This window comes from Anabas testudineus, chromosome 18 (genome assembly GCF_900324465.2).
Source record: "Anabas testudineus chromosome 18, fAnaTes1.2, whole genome shotgun sequence".
Taxonomy (NCBI): Eukaryota; Metazoa; Chordata; class Actinopteri; order Anabantiformes; family Anabantidae; genus Anabas; species Anabas testudineus.
The window spans coordinates 9,582,495-9,601,371 of NC_046627.1; the positions used below are offsets into that span (position 1 = coordinate 9,582,495).

At 38.0% G+C, this 18,877-nt stretch overlaps 1 protein-coding gene across 1 annotated transcript in view; it reads right to left on the reverse strand.

Annotated features, from left to right (window-relative positions):
* LOC113168611 (low affinity immunoglobulin gamma Fc region receptor II-like) overlaps positions 1 to 18,877 on the reverse strand; it is a 50,411-nt gene that overhangs the window by 21,339 nt on the left and 10,195 nt on the right. The window contains exon 3 of the mRNA XM_026369657.1: positions 9,107 to 9,367. Within this exon, the coding sequence (XP_026225442.1) occupies positions 9,107 to 9,367 (261 nt within the window). The remainder of the gene's footprint in view (positions 1 to 9,106; positions 9,368 to 18,877) is intronic.

The window sequence follows — 18,877 nt, forward strand, 5'->3', positions numbered from 1 at the left end:
GCTGCATCTGCAACAAAGAAAAAAAAGAGATTCACAAAACAGCTGGAGTTTCTCTCTCTCTCTCTCTCTGTATATATATATATATATATATATATATATATATCAGAATTGAAGATTGAACTAGTGTAAAATGATTAATAGCATAACTACAGCAATAATCTAACAACCAGTCAGAAATAGTTGGATCACCAGACTAATAAATAAAGCTATTTTTAGTTTCTGACTTCTTGTAAATAAATCACAAAACAACGATGAAAAGTAAAAAAAATGTCATTCAAAATGCTGACTGTTTTCAGCGAGTAAATAACTGGTACTTACTAACTTTCTGTTCATATTCACACATGAGCATCATCACAATCATCACTAAAGAGACAAAAGAAAAAAGAAACAAATCGTTACAAGAGCAATGTAGTAAAATACCAATACAGAAAAAAACAAACTAAACTTAAGGTTTTTACAATAAACTAACGGAAACACAATCAGTACTCACGCAGTTTGATGCAGAGAGCTGTGACCTCCATGTTGTCTTGCTGCTGACTGAACATCAGACTGAAGTGTAATGTTGGTTCTCAGGGGGTTTTCTTCCTTTTTTCTACTTCTGCTACTTCTGATTTGTTTAGATCACAAACTTTTTCCCCTGTTGCAGCAAAAATAATCTGATGAACATAAGTGATGGAACTGAAATCACTTGTAGGACAAATGTTTTACAAGTATCAGAGGCCGCACGGTCTACCGCTACGACAGGAACGGTGACTCCGGTAAGAGCAGAGGAGGGGGGCTATGTGTCTGCACAAATGTAGACAGCTACTGTTTCCCAGATGTGGAATATTTGATTGTTAAATGCAGACCAGTCTACATTTCTCGTGAGTTTACCGTCCTCATGGTATCGGCCGTCTACGTACCACCTGATGCTAATGCTATCGTAGCCATGGAGGCGCTGCACAATGCAATAAGCAACCAGCAGAACTCTCATCCTGACGCAGTGCACATCATAGCTGGGGACTTCAATCATGCTGATTTAAGGTCAATACTCCCCAAATTTGATCAGCACATTAAATGCGCTACAAGGGGTGCAAACACACTGGACAAAGCCTACAGCAACATCCAAAAAGGCTACAGAGCAACCACTCTACCACATCTGGGTTTGTCTGATCACACGTCCATGTTGTTGATTCCAGCATACACCCCCGTCAGGAGGAGAGCCCCCCCAGTGACAAAGACTGTAAAAACATGGCCGGAGGGAGCTCCACAACAGCTGCAGGACTGCTTTGAGGACACACACTGGAATAGTTTTGCACACAAGGACCTAGAGGAGCATACTACATCCCTGCTTTCTTACATCAACTTCTGCGTTGACAGCGTCACCGTGGTCAAACGTCACCGGGTGTACTCCAATCGGAAAGCCTGGATGACTAAGGAGGTCCAGGTCCTGTTGAAGCAACGTGATGTTGCCTTCAGATTCGGTGACAAAGCACAAGATGGTGCAGCCAGAGCTAACCTCAAAAGAGGCATCAGAGAGGCCAAGGCAGCTTACAAGAGGAGGATTGAGGACCACTTCAAGTACAACAACACATGGCAGGTGTGGCAGGGAGTCCAGCACCAAACCAACCACAAGTCCTTCAACACCATGACGTCTGTGGGTGATGTTGTGCTCGCAGAGGAGTTAAACCACTTCTTTGCGCGCTTCGAGGTGGAATGACCTGGGACAGCTGAAGCCCGAACATCAGACTGTAGCAGCTTCAGTTCCACAGTGCAGGAGCATGAAGTGAGGTGTATGCTGAGGGCAATGAACCCCAGGAAGGCTGCTGGACAGGATGGTGTGACTGGGAGAGTCCTCAGGGAGTGCGCAAACCAGCTGGCTGGGGTCTTCACCAACATTTTCAACTCCTCACTGTCTCAGTCCTACATCCCACCATGCCTGAAGTCAGCCACAATTGTCCCGCTGCCTAAAAAAACCTCCATCAGCAGCGTCAATGACTACCGACCAGTAGCTCTGACACCTGTCATAATGAATTGTTTTGAGAAACTGGTCCGACGTCACATTCTGTCCTACCCCCCACCCACATTCGACCCACTACAGTTTAAATAATGGGCTAACAGATCGACAGAGGACGCCATTGCCACTGCGCTCCACACCACCATACACACCCACACACCACAGGTTGTTGCTCTTTGTCGACTTTAGCTCTGCATTTAACACAATTCTACGGTTAGCAAATTGTTGGACATTGGACTTCCTCCCACCACCTGCTGTTGGATCAGAGACTTTCTCTCTGAAAGACTACAGAGAGTCAGAGTGGGTCCTCATCTCTCCAAAGCCCTGAGTTTAAACACCGGTTCCCCACAAGGCTGAGTCCTCTGCTGTACACCCTGTACACGTATGGCTGTGTCAGCACACAGACACAGACATTGTCGTCATTAAGTTCGCCGATGACACAACTGTGGTGGGGCTTATCTCTGGCGGTGATGAGACAGCATGCAGGGATGAGGTTCAGAGGCTGGTGGGGTTGGTGTGCAGACAACAATTTGTTCCTAAAGACCTCAAAAACAAAAGAAGTGATTGTGGACTTCAGGAGGAAGAAGTCAGATCTGCAGTCCATCATTATTGCTGGGGAATGTGTGAAGAGGTTGCCAAGCTCCAAGTACCTTGGTGTGCACATAGATGAAGACCTCAAACACCTCAGAGGTTATGAAAAAGGCCCAACAGCGTCTTCACTTCCTGAGGATCCTCAGGAGGGTCAACCTGCATATACCAATTTGTGTATATGTATATATTTGTGTACATATATATGTATATATATTTTAATTATTTTTATTGTTGTTATCTTCTCTCTCTTTGCACCAATGTGGGACAGTTCGCAATCTTGTTGTACTGTTGTACCAAGTGTGACTGTACAATGACAATAAAGCTTTATCTTATCTTTAAAATTTACTCTGTCTTCAGACGTTTTGCTGCATTTCAGCTCAAACCACTCCAGCAAGTTGAGAAAATGGTTTATCTCTGTATTGTAACAATCTCACAATGAAACTGCTAAAACATTGGTGTTTGGTTGGTTTGGTGATTTCAACATGTATTTTGAGTATGAGCAAACAAACATTAGAACATGACACTAAACACAAAGAACTGAAAATTAGATCACCTGAATCCATTAATTTTTATGAACAGCTGATTCTAAGACTGCAGCAAGTTTCCACAAATACACACATAAATGCAGTATCGATGACTTGATTTTCCTCTTCAATTTCGTTATTTTCTTTCACTCAGAAACACACACATGCAAACACACATTCAATTCACCAGTCCTACTCTGCCCCCAATAGTACAACACTAAGCGTGTTGTAGCTGGAAACACTGACAACACTTTAAATTACTATGAAGAGTAAATCAACTAAGCAGAAAAAAAATGTGGGGGTAAAGCTAATGTCAAACCTTATTACGCATCACATCAAAGATTTTTTTGAACTTGATAAAATTAATTTTCATTCATAGAAAATAATAATAATACTACAACTAATAATAATAATCCTTGATAACTTTATCCAGTTGTATTTTGCCTCCACTTGGCACATTGATTTAATTATCTAGGATAACAATGCCCCCTTGTGGTTGTCAACAAGACCAACAGTGAAAATTATGTCTCGCTGTGCTGTAAAGGACCCTCACATGAAGCTGGCTTGAGAGGTCTCTGCGTACGAGATGTAGTGCCAGGCAGCCGTAAACTGTGGTCAGTTATTTGTTAACATAGCCAAAAACGAGTATGTATTATTACATTATTCATTTAGTCATTTCAGACTCCTCAAACTTTATCTACATTGGAACCTGTCAGTACCATCAAGAGGGAAGACTTTTCCACAATGCAATTTCCCCACTGTCTGACTTTTAAATCCTGTAAACTGTTCAGCAAGTTTCCATTACACTATCTATGTCACAAAGGCAAAAGACACCCACACACTTAAGATTTCTTTTTGACAGTACAAGAGATTCTGCAAAGGTACGGCCCCCTCTTTGTTGTTTTACCTGTTGTTTCTTTTGTTTTGTTCTCTTCCTGTGGTTGCACACCCTTTTGTTTTTCTTTGTTTTAAGTTGTTTTCGGTTGTTAATAGATGGTTAAATGCCTTGAGTCGGCTTCTTTTGACTTCTCACTCAGTTGATCCGTTTTTAATGTCTAATTTTTCTTGTTGACAACCAAAGGTTTTCAATTTCGATAATATAGACCACGTGGCTAAAGCTCAGACAAAGTTGGGTGATGGAGCAGGACAATTAACCTAAACATTAAAGTTAACCTGGAACAACCTGGAGATTATGACAAAATGTTGTTGTCATGATAAAAACTTACCAGTGAAAAATGAAATGGAAATGGTTTGATCACTGGATGAGAAATAACTGACTTTTTTGTGTTTTAAACCACAAAAGTGAAAAAGAATCCTCAAAAATGCGTAATGTCTTCAATGATTACTGGTACTTACTAACTTTCTGATCGTGGTCACACATCAGCATTATCACAGTCATCACTAAAGAGACATGAGAAAAACACAACAAGGATAGAAGATCAAAGTGGTGACACGGAAAAAAACCCAAAACTAAAACTATGTACTATAAAGTAACAGACACAGACTCAGTAATAACGCAGTCTGATGTACAGAGCTGTGACCTCCATGTTGTCTTGCTGCTCACTGAACATCAGACTGATGTGTAATGTAGGTGCACAGAGGCTCTTCCTGTTTCCTTCTCTCTGCTGTTAATATGGCTTTTTTTTAGATCACAAACTTTCTCTATTGTTGCAGCAGAAATAATCTGGTGGTTAAACCTCATTAGAAAAACTGTGGATTTAAAAATATAAATGAAATGACCAGTAGACCAAACTGTTTTACAGCTATCAGTTAAAAATATTTTCATTTTAACTTAAACCACAGCAGCAGGTTAAGAGAATGAAATTATACAAAAAAAAATAGTCGAGTGCAAAACGTCTTTCTGTTACTGTTTCTATGAATAGACATGTAGATGCAGTATCAGTATCGTGATTTTCACGTTAATGTTTCTTTATTTTTGTCTTTTTTTTCACTCTAAAACACAACAAATGCAGACAGACTTTTATTCCATTAGTCCTGTTCTGCCTCCTGCAGTCCAGTATTGATAAGAACATTTGCAGACTAATTACATTGGATGTTATTAAACAGTTTACAACTGAATGGATGCGTTATGTGTGCTGCCAGCTCAGGCATCACATTGGACTCAACAACCCAGTAAACAGTGCACTCTGGTGCTGGACTAGATCATACAATTTGTAACATGTTATTACTTTTTATTATTTAGACCTATGTTGCATCATGCAACATGTTCTGTGAAATCATTTCACAATTACAATTCTTGTAATGTGTCATTTCTGCATTCTACACAGTAGTTCACATTGTGGTCAAATCTAAAATTTCTCTGCTTTTCACCTGTTTCGCAAACGATACAAAAAAAATCATAGAAAGGAAAAACTTCAAGGTTCTATTGCAATTTTAAAAGTCTTAAGATCAAACTAATGCAAATGCATCAGCAGACTTTTTTAGGTTCATGTGAATATTACCTTTTTGACCACAAACAAGCTGAAAGTTTCACATTATGTGAAGTAACACTAATAGAATAGCAGTTGACCACAGTGAGTCTCATTAAAGACCTCATCAGTTCTGTGCTTCTGAGCTGCATTTTCACACGGGTAAACAGAGGCTGATATAAAAAGGTGATTTAACATGTCTGAGAAAAGTTTAGTCAAATGACTTAAAAGGTTTAAACTTAACTAGATATTAACTTGAAATGTCCTTCATTAAATCTAAATCCAAACAAAAATGTTTCCAGTTGTATAAATGTGTCACTTTTATTGTGTAATGAACACATATTGGTTTGAATCTTCTTAATAAATGATTACACTAAACATACTAAACATACTAAACATACATATCATTGTGGTATTAGTTTAGAAACACTGATGGTAACTCAATTTAAAGCTCCTTCTTCAGTCAGCTCACTGAAACCTGTAAGACACAGAATATTATAGAATAAATTATGGAAATTACAGCTTGTCTCTGCACTGTGGAAAGTTAAACTTACCAATGACTGGATTATATTTTTTTCCCCAAAACTTATTTCCAAACAGATTTCCGAACTACAAAATTGAATTTTAGTCGCATCCCATTGATATTACAGTACATCTAATAAATTTACTTACTTTTGGAGGTCTTCAGGGTATTTAAAAGAAAAGTTGCCTGTTGTGTTGAATCATTCCTATACTTGATTTCTAATTTGTTTATTTAATTTATGGTGATTTCTACATTATCTGCCAACTGTGAAAACTACAATATACAGTAACATGAAAGTGTATACCCCTGTTCTAAAAAAACAAACAAACAAACAAACAAAATAAATCAGATATTTTTCGGATAAAGATACGTTTTTTTTTTTTTTTTTTTTAGAAATGATCAACCTAGTAGTAACCACTACTGTACATTTACCCTGTACTCTGCAGATGCCTTAGCCTCTCTCTCATTGGTTTTGTTCTGCAGTTTTATTGCAAGAAGCTTTACCTTTCTTTTTTCTCATTACTACAGCATACATTGCTGAGTCCATAGCAGCTGAATCAACACTATCAGAGACTAAAAAACAGGTCAGCAATGTAAATGGACACATTAACAGGACATGGACCGAATTCTTAATATTTTATTAATCTTTAATATTTATTATCTTTATGATCTGATTTTTATATTACACAGGTAGATGACCTGTATCATACTGAAGAGGACTAAGACTAAAAAAATATTTTTTGAATTCTGAATTGAAAAAAAAAAATGAAGGTGGACCTAATCATTTTCCATAGTCTCAACACATCATTAAAGAAGCTAAAACCAATAACAATTTAATCTTGCCAATTGGTAAATTTGTTACCTGTTAACACCAGATCATTGTTATCATGTTTCATATCAAATATAATTGATTGAACTATGCTAAACGGTATCAAGCTAAACTTTTTAAATTTATAAACTTTTCAAAATGTTAACAATTTATTGCCTGGGACAGTGTTAGCTGGATATTTGTGTTCTTAATAGATAAACACAGCATAATTATCTTTTTTTTAAATCATGGACAGTGTGTCTGGTTTGTTTACTCACCTGTTTGATTTCCAGCTGAGCCTGATCCAGTTCCAAGTGTGGAGACATAAACCACTACTGCAATAGAAGAAAAATAAAAGCATCAATACAAAAGCCGGATTAGAATATGTCTTGCTTTTTACATGAAAAAGCTCATAAATGGTCACAATCAGAGTCAGTTTCATCAAACTTAAACAAAAATGTTACTGTGAGTTGAAAAAAAGATTTAGTAAACATTTCCCCGACATTTGAAATTACCTCGAATAATGTTGTTTTAAAAATAGGTTTACCACAATGATTTTCAAGATTAACCCTTTAAAGCCCTTTCCAGTGAATAGTACTTACAACATCCTATTTTTTTAAATGGAGTGTGTATTGTACACTTTGTACAAAAATATTTTTAAGACATTGTTTCAAAATGTAATTTTTTTCATGTTTAATGCTTGTTTTTTATGTTTCATGTTTGAAACATCAGAAGTTTTTGTTCTGAAATATTTTGTGTATCAAATATGATACCATAGGCCTAACAGGTCTCTTTTTCTAAATAACAGCAAGACGCAGGTGACTGAAACACTTCACATTGTCACACTTTGCAATGTTAATTTCAGTAGAAAATAGAAAGCTATGCTGAAAATAATGACTAAACAATATTAACCAATGTCTTGACAAACAAAAAAAAACACCTAACCAAACTCTGAAATCTCTTACAGCAACTGAAAACATAAATGTAAATTTATCCAGATTTCTTTACCTCTCTGCAAAAACTTTGCCAGTAACCTCTGAATACGTGAAGTACCCCCAGCAGCAGAGTCTGCAGTGAAACTGGGAGATTGTCTGGTTTGTTTACTCACCTGTTTGATATACAGCTGCATGTGATCCATGTCTCAGTGTGGAGACATAAACTACTACTGCAATAGAAGAAAAATAACAGCATTAATGGAAAAGCAGGATTAGAAGATGTCTTGCTTTTTACATGAAAAAGTTTAACTCATAAATGGACACAATCAGAGTCAGTTTCATCAAACTTGAACAAAAATGTTAACGTGTGTTAAAAAAAAAATCTAGTAAAAATTTCGCCAGCATTTGAAATTATCTCAAATAATGTTGTTTTAAAAATAGGTTTACCACAATAATTTTCAAGAATAAAACTTATCTTTGTCTAAATAACAGGTGACTGAAACACTTCACATTGTCACACTTTGCAATGTCGATGTCAGTAGAATATAGAAAGCTATGTTTAAACTAATTGACTATATAATATTAACCAATGTTTTGAACAAACAAACAAACAAACAAAAAAAAACAACAAAAAAAAAACTAACCAAACTCTGAAATCTCTCACAGCAACTAAAAACATAAATGTACATTTATCCAGATTTTCTTTATCTCTGTGCCAAAAACTTTGCCAGTAACCTCTGATTAAGTGATGTATCCCCACGACCAGCAGCAGAGTCAGCAGTAAAACTGCAACAATGATCCATGGGGTGGAACTGGAAGAGGGACCATCTGGAATGAATGTAGAAAGTCTTGTATCACATAATGTGCAGGAACATTCACAACATTTTCACAAGGGATTAACAACAGTTTTCTTTTACATCTACTCTACATGTAAATTTTATTTGTATGTTTCTGTGTCTCACCTCTACTTCTCACAGTCAACCTGCTCTCTGCTGATTCTCCAGCTCCAGAGATGCTGCACTTGTAGAGTCCTTCATCAAACATGGAAACACTGTTGATGATCATGTTTCCTGTAGAGCTGCTACTGATGAAGACTCCATCTTTATAGAAATCAGCTGAGGTCTGTGAGGAAGTCATCTTGTTTCTACAAGTCAGAGTTACAGCTTCTCCCTCCATCACAGGAAGAGCAGGAATTTCCAGGATCACTGAACCATCTGAACAACAAGAATGTAAAAGCAGATTTAATGATACACTCATGTTGAGATTATGACAAAATGTTGTTGTCATGACAAAAACTTACTAGTGACAGTGATGTTGACACTGTTGCTTCTTTTACCCCCTTCAGCATCAAACCAGTATTCACCACTGTCATCTACATAAACATTTGTAACGGTGCAGGACGAGCCTGTTGCTGTTCTCTCATTAGTTTTATTACATAGTGATATTTTCCCTTTGGACTCATGTACAACTTCACAATAAGAGACCCCCTCATAATAAAAAGTTATTGACTCATATTCAAAGAACTGTGCTCTGTTTCGATCAACACGAAGAGAAGCTGCATCTGAAACAAAGAAAAAGAAAAAAAAAACAGCTTGAATATATTTTCAAAATAACTCAAAGTAAGCATAATTCCTTTGAGTATTAAGCTGGTACTTACTAACTTTCTGTTCATTCTCAAACAGCAGCAACATCACAATCATCACTAAAGAGCTAAAGGAAGAGAAAGAGATGTTTATAAGATCTACTTGTTGGTACAGAAAAACACAATATCACAGCTAAATGTCTGTACTGAAAAAATAATACTATATTTAACATACTATAATTCAGTACTCACGCAGTTTGGTGCAGAGAGCTCTGACCTCCATGTTGTCTTGCTGCTGACTGAACATCAAACTGAAGTGTAATGTAGCTGCACAGAGGCGTCTCTTCCTGTTTCCTTACTTCTGCTGTGAATGTGATGATTTTTTTTAGATTACAAACTTTCTCAGCTGTTGCAGCAAAAATAATCTGGTGGTTAAATATCAGTGGGTTGAACAAAGCACAACTGTGGACGACAAAATATAAATGAAATGACCAGTAGACCAAAATGTTTTACAGCTATCAGTTAAAAATATTCTACATTTACTATGTAATTTTAACTTAAACCACAGCAGCAGGTTAAGAGAGTGAAATTGAACAAATAAAAATAGTCGAGTGCGAAACTTGTTTCTGGTACTGTTGAACCCGCAGCCATTTATTTATTCTTTTTTTTTTAACAGCTGATCTCAAGATTCCAGTTTCCATGAATAGACACATAGATGCAGTATCCGTACCTGGATTTTCTCTTTAATGTTTTATTATTGTTTTCTTTTTTTTTCACTAAAAAACACAACAAATGCAGACAGACTTTTATTTCATCACTCCCATTCTGCCTCCTGCAGTCCACTATTAATGAGAACATGTGCAGACTAATAACATTTGATGTTGTCACAGTAGAGACAGATATATTGCAACAAGTCACATGAGATTCCACACTGCTTACAGAGTCTGTTCATAGAGCTGTAGAGCTATGTTATGGTCAAAGTTAAAGACTGATGTCTACAGTGGACTTTTGAGATTGGGAATTTACAGATTACAAAAAATTAAATGAACATGGCTTGACGGTGACCTTGGTCCAAAAGTGTGGACAGTTGCACCACCTGTTGCTGGACTGAAGACATAAGAAGTATGTTTGGTCAGCTTTTGGGCCTTTTACAGAGAAGCACGACACGTTTTATGAAACTGCTGTAAATTAAAAGTGAAGTCAATGAACAGTGAATATCCTCTTTAACAAAAGTGAAAATAATTTAATAATTTAGACATTTTTGTAGTACAGTATGTACTGGTTGCCTACACTGATCATCTTACTTAATTCTGTGGATGCATTAAGACCTATGATCATCTGTGCTCCTTCTAAAAACTATTGAAAAAAATCAGCTAAGGGGTCATTGGGTGTCCAAACGCAAATAATTTGATTAAGGCAACTTCTGCTTGACCTTGGCCATGTACATGTCATAGACATTCTACAGTAGACAGCTTTGACGGCTTGTTTTACTTTTTTGGGCCAGAATGACCCCAGAAGCTATGTTGCAAGGGGCTTACAAAGGCAAACAGGTCTCAGGCTATGGGCCAGACAGAGAGCAGTTCATGACTTCTTCTGAGAAAAATATAATCAAGGACTGCAACAAGAAGAGGGCATTGCCCCATGTTACTACAGGGCTACAAGTCGCACCACAGGCCTCGGCTTACTTATATTTCCCCATCTCGGCCACCATGTGTTGACAATTTCCCCATTAGTCATTAGGGTTGGAGGTTGATGATCCACTTTGTGATTGTATCATCTGATCTAAAACCATATATTTTGAACACTTAGGTGAAGATAGGGGTACAAGGGCAAGCTGGACAGACCTAGCAGACCCAAATATATTATGAGGGTCTGTAGGGAACATCTGTCAGAAAGGTTTCTAACTCTCGTCTTCAGGAGATTTTCAACCAGGTCCTGATATGTTGCATATCCACAAACTGGAGCAAAATCCAATCTAGCTATATGTTTGAGTTTTTTCTGCTGGTTTCAGTGTGAAATACTTTCTTGTTTCTACAGTTTTATCAAAATATAAATAAACAAAATCTACAAATCTACTAAATTTGTAAAACTGCTTAATATTCAATGGTCTAACAGAAGTCAGTGGACGACTGGTCTCATTTTACTCTCTATTGTATTGTAATTTGGTACAAACCACAGCCATGAGAGAATGGTTCATGTCTGTGTCATAACAATCTCACAGTAACACTGCTAAAACAGTCAGGCTAGGCAGGTTAGTGTATTCGCATGCCAGCACTGGCACATTAACACTAAACACAAAGTACAATGGTGCTGACTGGAATTAGAAACACCATGAATGTGACTTATCAGCTGAGAAATATTGGACCACACAGATGTATGCATAAAATGAAAAATGTTTCTGTTGAGATTTTTGTGTTTGTAATACTCACTTAGACCACATGAGTGAACCACTACACCATGTTTTAAAAAGCAAGAGGGTCTGAATTCACACTGTAAATAAGTAAATAAATAAAATCACCCTGGAAAATTTCAGGAATAATATTGTTGATCGCACAGAAGTAAGAGATCTATTGAGATAACAATAATACTTTGGAGGTTGACCCAAGTGAGTTCAGCACCTCTTTGCTGTTGAACTGCTGAAGAAAAAGTTGATTTAACTGGTAGAAACTGATAAATAATTAACGGATAATAGAGACATGTTCTTTAGTGGGTCAAAGCCTTCTCCAGCTCATCCCAAAGATTCCCAGTGTTGGGCCAATTCATGTGTTAAAATAAAATATCATGCTTCCTGCAGGACTCACAGCCTCAACCTGATCAATTCTGGCAATGTCAAGAAAATGTAAAAGTAAAAAGGAAGCACTACCTCGAGGTTAGGGTTGTCAAATGTGGTTTACTTAGTTATTAAAAAAATTGTTTCACTTTTCAATTCCAACACCAATTATCTTTAAGGGCTGTGGTTATTTATTGTTAACTATTGTAAATAGTTAATTGTCAGTTTTTCTTTTGAAATACTGGCTTTGACCACATGAGTGCACAATATTTTAAAAAAAAGTTCATCTGGCTGCACAATCCTCAAAATAAGACTTAAAGCCTTGATGTTTTTATTCTAGGTGAGCTGTAATTTCAACATTCGACATATAAGGTACCAACTGTTGTTCGACAGTTGAGTAGGTGTAATTAAAATTATGTTTGTGTCAGGAATGTCGCTATCTTTCACATATTTCACAAAAGAGGAAAAAAAAAATACCCTGGCAATATTCTATTGCAGCTGAAAATGACTTAGCAACTGTTGACTTTTGATCACCAGACCGTTTTTTTCAGGTTCACCGGCTGGAATATTGCATTGCTGACCGCTGTGATTTGATGATGGTAACCTTCTTGCATTGAACACCTTAGATAATCTACACAGAAGTTATAAGTCTTTTGGAATAACACTAACAAGGTAGACATTGACCACAGTGAGTTTGTTTAAAAGCCACAGTAGCTTTGTGCTTGTGAAATGTGTTTTCACACGTGTGAACAAACACGATGATGATGGCAAATGCTGGCTTAACATCTCTGATAAAAGCTTTATTAAAAAGGCTTAAATAATTTAAACTTAAACTGGTTTTAACTTCAAATGTACTTTTTAAATGTAAATCCAGGCAATGTTTGCATATTTTTACTTTCTCATTTGTCATGAGACAAATGTCATGTCATTGTGGTATTAGTTGAGATTTCCTGTATTAAAAGCTTCTCTTTCAATCAGCTCTCATTCCTTAACCTGAAACACATAGAAAATGTACAATACAATTAAAAATCATACAAATTACAGCTTGTTACTGCACTGCAGAAAGTTTTATTTACACATGAGCTGATGGAAATAAAAATAAGATTAGGTCCTATTGTTTAAAAGTCGTTTTTTTAGCTAAATTCACAGCCACCTATTCACAATGTGTCTGACAAGTTGGGACACAGCACTTAATAAGTGTTAATTTCTTAAAACAGCAAATATTAACTGTATTTTTAACTTTATTTTCGTTACCTTTGAAACAGCAAACTTTACATAATCCCACCAACGCCACCAGAACCAGGATTACAACCGTGGCAATGATCCATGGGGTGGACCTGGAAGTGGAAGTGACCCTCTCTTTTTGAATATCTGAAATGAATATAGAACTTATTGTATTGAATTTCCACAACAGCTATTTGACAATTTACAAATATACATTTTGCTTAAAGTCTATGTCTAGTAAAACTGTTATATCATCATATAAACAACATCAACCTATCAATTCTATTTTCAAATGTTGCTGTGTCTTACTTCTCACAGTCAACCTGCTCTCTGCTGATTCTCCAGCTCCAAAGATGCTGCACTTGTAGAGTCCTTCATCAGATTTGGAAACATTGTGGATGGTCATATTTCCTGTAGAGCTGTTTCTGATGAAGACTCCATCTTTATAGAAATGAGCTGAGGTCTGTGAGGAAGTCGTCTTGTTTCTACATCTCAGAGTTACATCTTCTCCCTCCATCACTGGAAGAGCAGGAATTTCCAGGATCACTGAACCAGCTGAACAACAAGGATGTAAAAGCTGATTTAATGATACACTCATGTTAAATTATAACAAAAATGTTGCTGTCATGACACAAACTTACCAGTGACAGTGATGTTGACAATGTTACTTTTTTTCCCCCCTTCAGCATAAAACCAGTATTTTCCACTGTCATCTGGATAAATATGTTCCATAGTGCAGGACGACCCTGTTGATGTTCTAATTTTATTACATGAGGGTATTTTACCTTTGGACTCATTTACAACCTGACAATAAGAGACCCCCTTACAGTAAAATGTTACTGGTTCATATTCAAAGAACTGTGCTCTGTTTGGATGAATATGAAGAAAAACTGCATCTGCAACAAAGAAAAAAAAGAGATTCACACAGCTGGAATATGAATATATATATATATATATATATATATATATATATATATATATATATATATATATATATATATATATACATGTATAACAACTAAAGATTGAACTACTGTATGTAATGATTAATAGCATAACTACAGCGATGATTAGAAAAATTATTTTTTCTAACAACCAGTCGGAAATAGTTGGATCACCAGAATAAGAAATAAAGCTATTTTAGTTCCTGTCTTCTTGTAAATAAATCACAAAACAACGACCAAAAGTGAAAACGTCATATTTCAAAATGCTGACTGTGTTCAGTCAGTAAATAACTGGTACTTACTAACTTTCTGTTCATATTCACACATGAGCATCATCACAATCATCACTAAAGAGACAAAAGAAAAAAGCAACAAAATAGTTATAAGAGCCATGTAGTAAAATACTGATACAGAAAAAAATAAAACAAACTAAAGGTTTGTACAATAAACTAATGGAAAAACACTCAGTACTCACACAGTTTTACGCAGAGAGCTGTGACCTCCATGTTGTCTTGCTGCTGACTGAACATCAGACTGAAGTGTAATGTAGATGCACAGAGGGGCCTTCCTGTTTTCTTACTTCTGCTAAAAAAATGTGATGATTTGTTTATATCACAAACTTTTTCTCCCGTTGCAACAGAAATAATCTGATGAACATCAGTGACAGAACTGAAATCACTTGTAGGCCAAAACGTTTTACAAGTATCAGAGGCCGCACGGTCTACCGCCATGACAGGAACGGTGACTCCGGTAAGAGCAGAGGAGGGGGGCTATGCGTCTACATCAATGACAACTGGTGCAGAAATGCAACGACTGTAGACAGCTACTGTCTGTACAGATGTGGAATATCTGATTGTTAAATGCAGACCCTTCTACATTCCTCGCAAGTTTACCGTCCTCATGGTATTGGCCGTATATGTACCACATGATGCTAATGCTAGCGTAGCCATGGATGTGCTGCACAATGCAATAAGCAACCAGAAGAACTCTCATCCACGCAGTGCACATCATAGCTGGGGACTTCAATTATGCTGATTTAAAGTTAGTACTCCCCAAATTTGATCAGCACATGACATGCGCAACAAGGGGTGATAACACACTGGACAAAGCCTACAGCAACATCCAAAAAAGCCACAGAGCAACCCCTCTACCACATCTGGGTTTGTCTGATCACATGTCCATGTTGTTGATTCCAGCATACACCCCCGTCAGGAGAAGAATCCCTCCAGTGACAAATATTGTGAAAACATGGCTGTAGGGCGCTTCACAACAGCTGCAGGACTGCTTTGAGGACACAGACTGGAATTTATTCGCACACCAGGACCTTGAGGAGCATACTACATCTGTGCTTTCTTCCATCAATTTCTGCATTGACAACGTCACCGTGGTCAAACGTCACCGGGTGTACTCTAATCGGAAAGCCTGGATGACTGAAGAGGTCCAGGTCCTGTTGAAGCAACGTGATGTTGCCTTCAGATCCGGTGACAAAGCACAATACAGTGCAACCAGAGCTAACCTCAAAAGAGGCATCAGAGAGGCCAAGGCAGCTTACAAGGGGAGGATTGAGGACCACTTCAAAGACAACAACACATGACTACAGGTGTGGCAGGAGGTCCAGCACCTAACCAACCACAAGTCCTGCAACACCATGACAGCTGTGGGTGATGTTGTGCTCGCAGAGGAGTTAAATCACTTTTTTGCCCGCTTTGAGGTGGAAGGACCTGGAACAGCTGATGCTTAAACATCTGACTCCAGCAGCTTCAGTTCCACTGTGCAGGAGCATGAAGTGCGGTGTATGCTGAGGGCAGTGAACCCCAGAAAGGCTGCTGGACTGGACGGTGTGACTGGGAAGGTCCTCAGGGAGTGTGCAAACCAGCTGGCTGGGGTCTTCACCAACATTTTCAACTCATGACTGTCTCAATCCTGCATCCCACCATGCCTGAAGTCAGCCACAATTGTCCTGCTGCCTAAAAAGACCTCAATCAGCAGCGTCAATGACTACCGACCAGTAGCTCTGACACCTGTCATAATAAAGTGTTTTGAGAAACTGGTCCGATGTTAGATTCTGTCCTACCCCCCACCCACACTCGACATATTGCAGTTTGTACAATACTGTCACTGTGCTCCACACCACCATTTCCCACCTGGAAACACAAGGGTGTTATGCTAGGCTGCTCTTTGTCGACTTTAGCTCTGCCTTTAACACAATACTACCGGACAGACTGTCAGCAAAATTGTTGGACATTGGACTTCCTCCCACCACCTGCTGTTGGATCAGAGACTTTCTCTCTGATAGAGTACAGAGTAAGAGTGGGTCCTCATCTCTCCGCAGCCCTGAGTTTAAACAGTGCTGAGTCATCTGCTGTACACCCTGTACATGTATGACTGTGTCAGCACACACCCAGACAATGTCGTCATTAAGTTTGCCGATGACACAACTGTGGTGGGGCTTATCTCTGGCGGTAATGAGACAGCATGCAGGGATGAGGTTCAGAGGCTGGTGGGGTTGGTGTGCAGACAACAATTTGGTCCTAAACACCTCAAAAACAAAATAAATGATTGTGGACTTCAGGAGGAAGAAGTCAGATCTGCAGTCCATCCTTATTAATGGGGAGTGTGTGAAGAGGGTGCCAAGCTTCAAGTACCTTGGTGGCACATAGATGAAGACCTCCAATGGAGCTCAAACACCACAGAGGTTATGAAAAAGGCCAACAGCGTCTTCACTTCCTGAGGATCCTCAGGAGGGTCAACCTGAAGTGAGAGCTGCTGGCTGCCTTCTACCGTTGCTTCATTGAGAGTTAACATACTGCATCTCTGTGTGGTTTTCAAGCTGCACACAAGAAGGTTCTACAAAGGGTCATAAACACTGCCCAAAAGATCATTGGCTACCCTGTTCCCTCACTGAAGGACCTCTACAGCACCCGCTGTCTTAGGAGGGCATGCAACTTCCTGAAAGACTGCACACACCCAGGACACCGGGTGTTTAAATTGTTGCCCTCTGCAAAAGACTCAGGGTGCTGAGGTCACGGACAAACAGACAAACAGACACAGATAATAGAGCAATAGCCCTCATGAACACACACACACACATCTGGTTTAGTTTTCTGAGTGTATATTCTGTATATACAGCTGGTGTGTATGTGTATATTGTGTATATATATTTGTGTACACATATATATATTTAAATTCTTGTTATTGTTGTTATCTTCTCTCTCTTTGCACCAATGTGGGACAGTTCGCAATCTCGTACTGTTGTACCAAGTGTGACTGTACAATGACAATAAAGCTTTATCTTATCTTCTAAATTTACTTTGACTACAGACGTTATGCTGCCTTTCAGCTCAAACCACAGCAGCAAATTGAAAAAATGCTTCATCTCTGTGTCGTAACAATCTCACAGTGACACTGCTAACACACTGATGGTGATTTCAACATGTCTTTGGAGTATGAGTAAACTAACATTAGCAAATGAAACAAACACAAAGAATAAATGGTGCTGACTGAAAATTACATTACTTGAAAAAATGCATTGTTTTTTCAACCTGTATTTGACACTGTTAACGCTGAATCTGTTTATTTTTATAAACAGCTGATTTTAAAGTCTGCAGCAAGTGTCCACAAAAACAAACATAAACACAGTATCAGTGACTTGATTTCCCCCTTTTAATTTCTTTATTTTCTTTGTTTGTATCTTTCACTCAGAAACACACACATGCAACAAACATTCACACACAAATTCACCAGTCCTAGTCTGCCCCCCACAGTACAACACTAACACTAAGTGTGTTGTAGTTGGAAACACTGACAACACTTTAAAGTAAAGCTGATGTCAAACGTCATCACACATCACATCAAAGATTTTGTTGAACTTGATGATGATAAAATTAATTATCATTCATACAAAATAATAATAATACTACAACTAATAATAATAATACTACTAATAATAATCCTTGACAAGTTGATCCATTTGTATTTTGCCTCCAGTTGACACATTAATTTAATTATCTAGGATAACAGTGCCCTCTTGTGGTTGTCAACTGGACCAACAGTGAAAATCATTAACAGCAAGTTTCCCACTGTCTCTGTCCTAAAAGTGAAAGATAGAGGTAAAAACTGTCAGATTAAGAGTAATATAAAAAGTGAACTGTTGCTGTTCTACCTCAAATGCATGTCCGCTGAAGTGATGTAATCATTTGTACAGTCTCTGAACTATATTCAGAACAGGTACGGTCACGATGCATGAACAGGTCAAGTGTAAAGTTGGGTACAGGTATACACCGAAAGCCATGTACTTATATTGTTTATTGGTTTTAGAACCACTGCCATTAAGTGTGGAGACTGTAGCCCTTTTTACACCCTCAATTCAGCTTTACAGCACCAACCCGCTGCCTCACTGTGCTGTATAGGACCCCTCACACCAAGCTGGCGTGGGAGGTCTGTGCGAACCCTCCTCTCAGTGGACCCATAATGTAGTGTCAGGCAGCAGTAAACTGTGGTCAGTTATTTGGTAACATAGCCAAAAACGAGTATGTATTATTACATTATTCG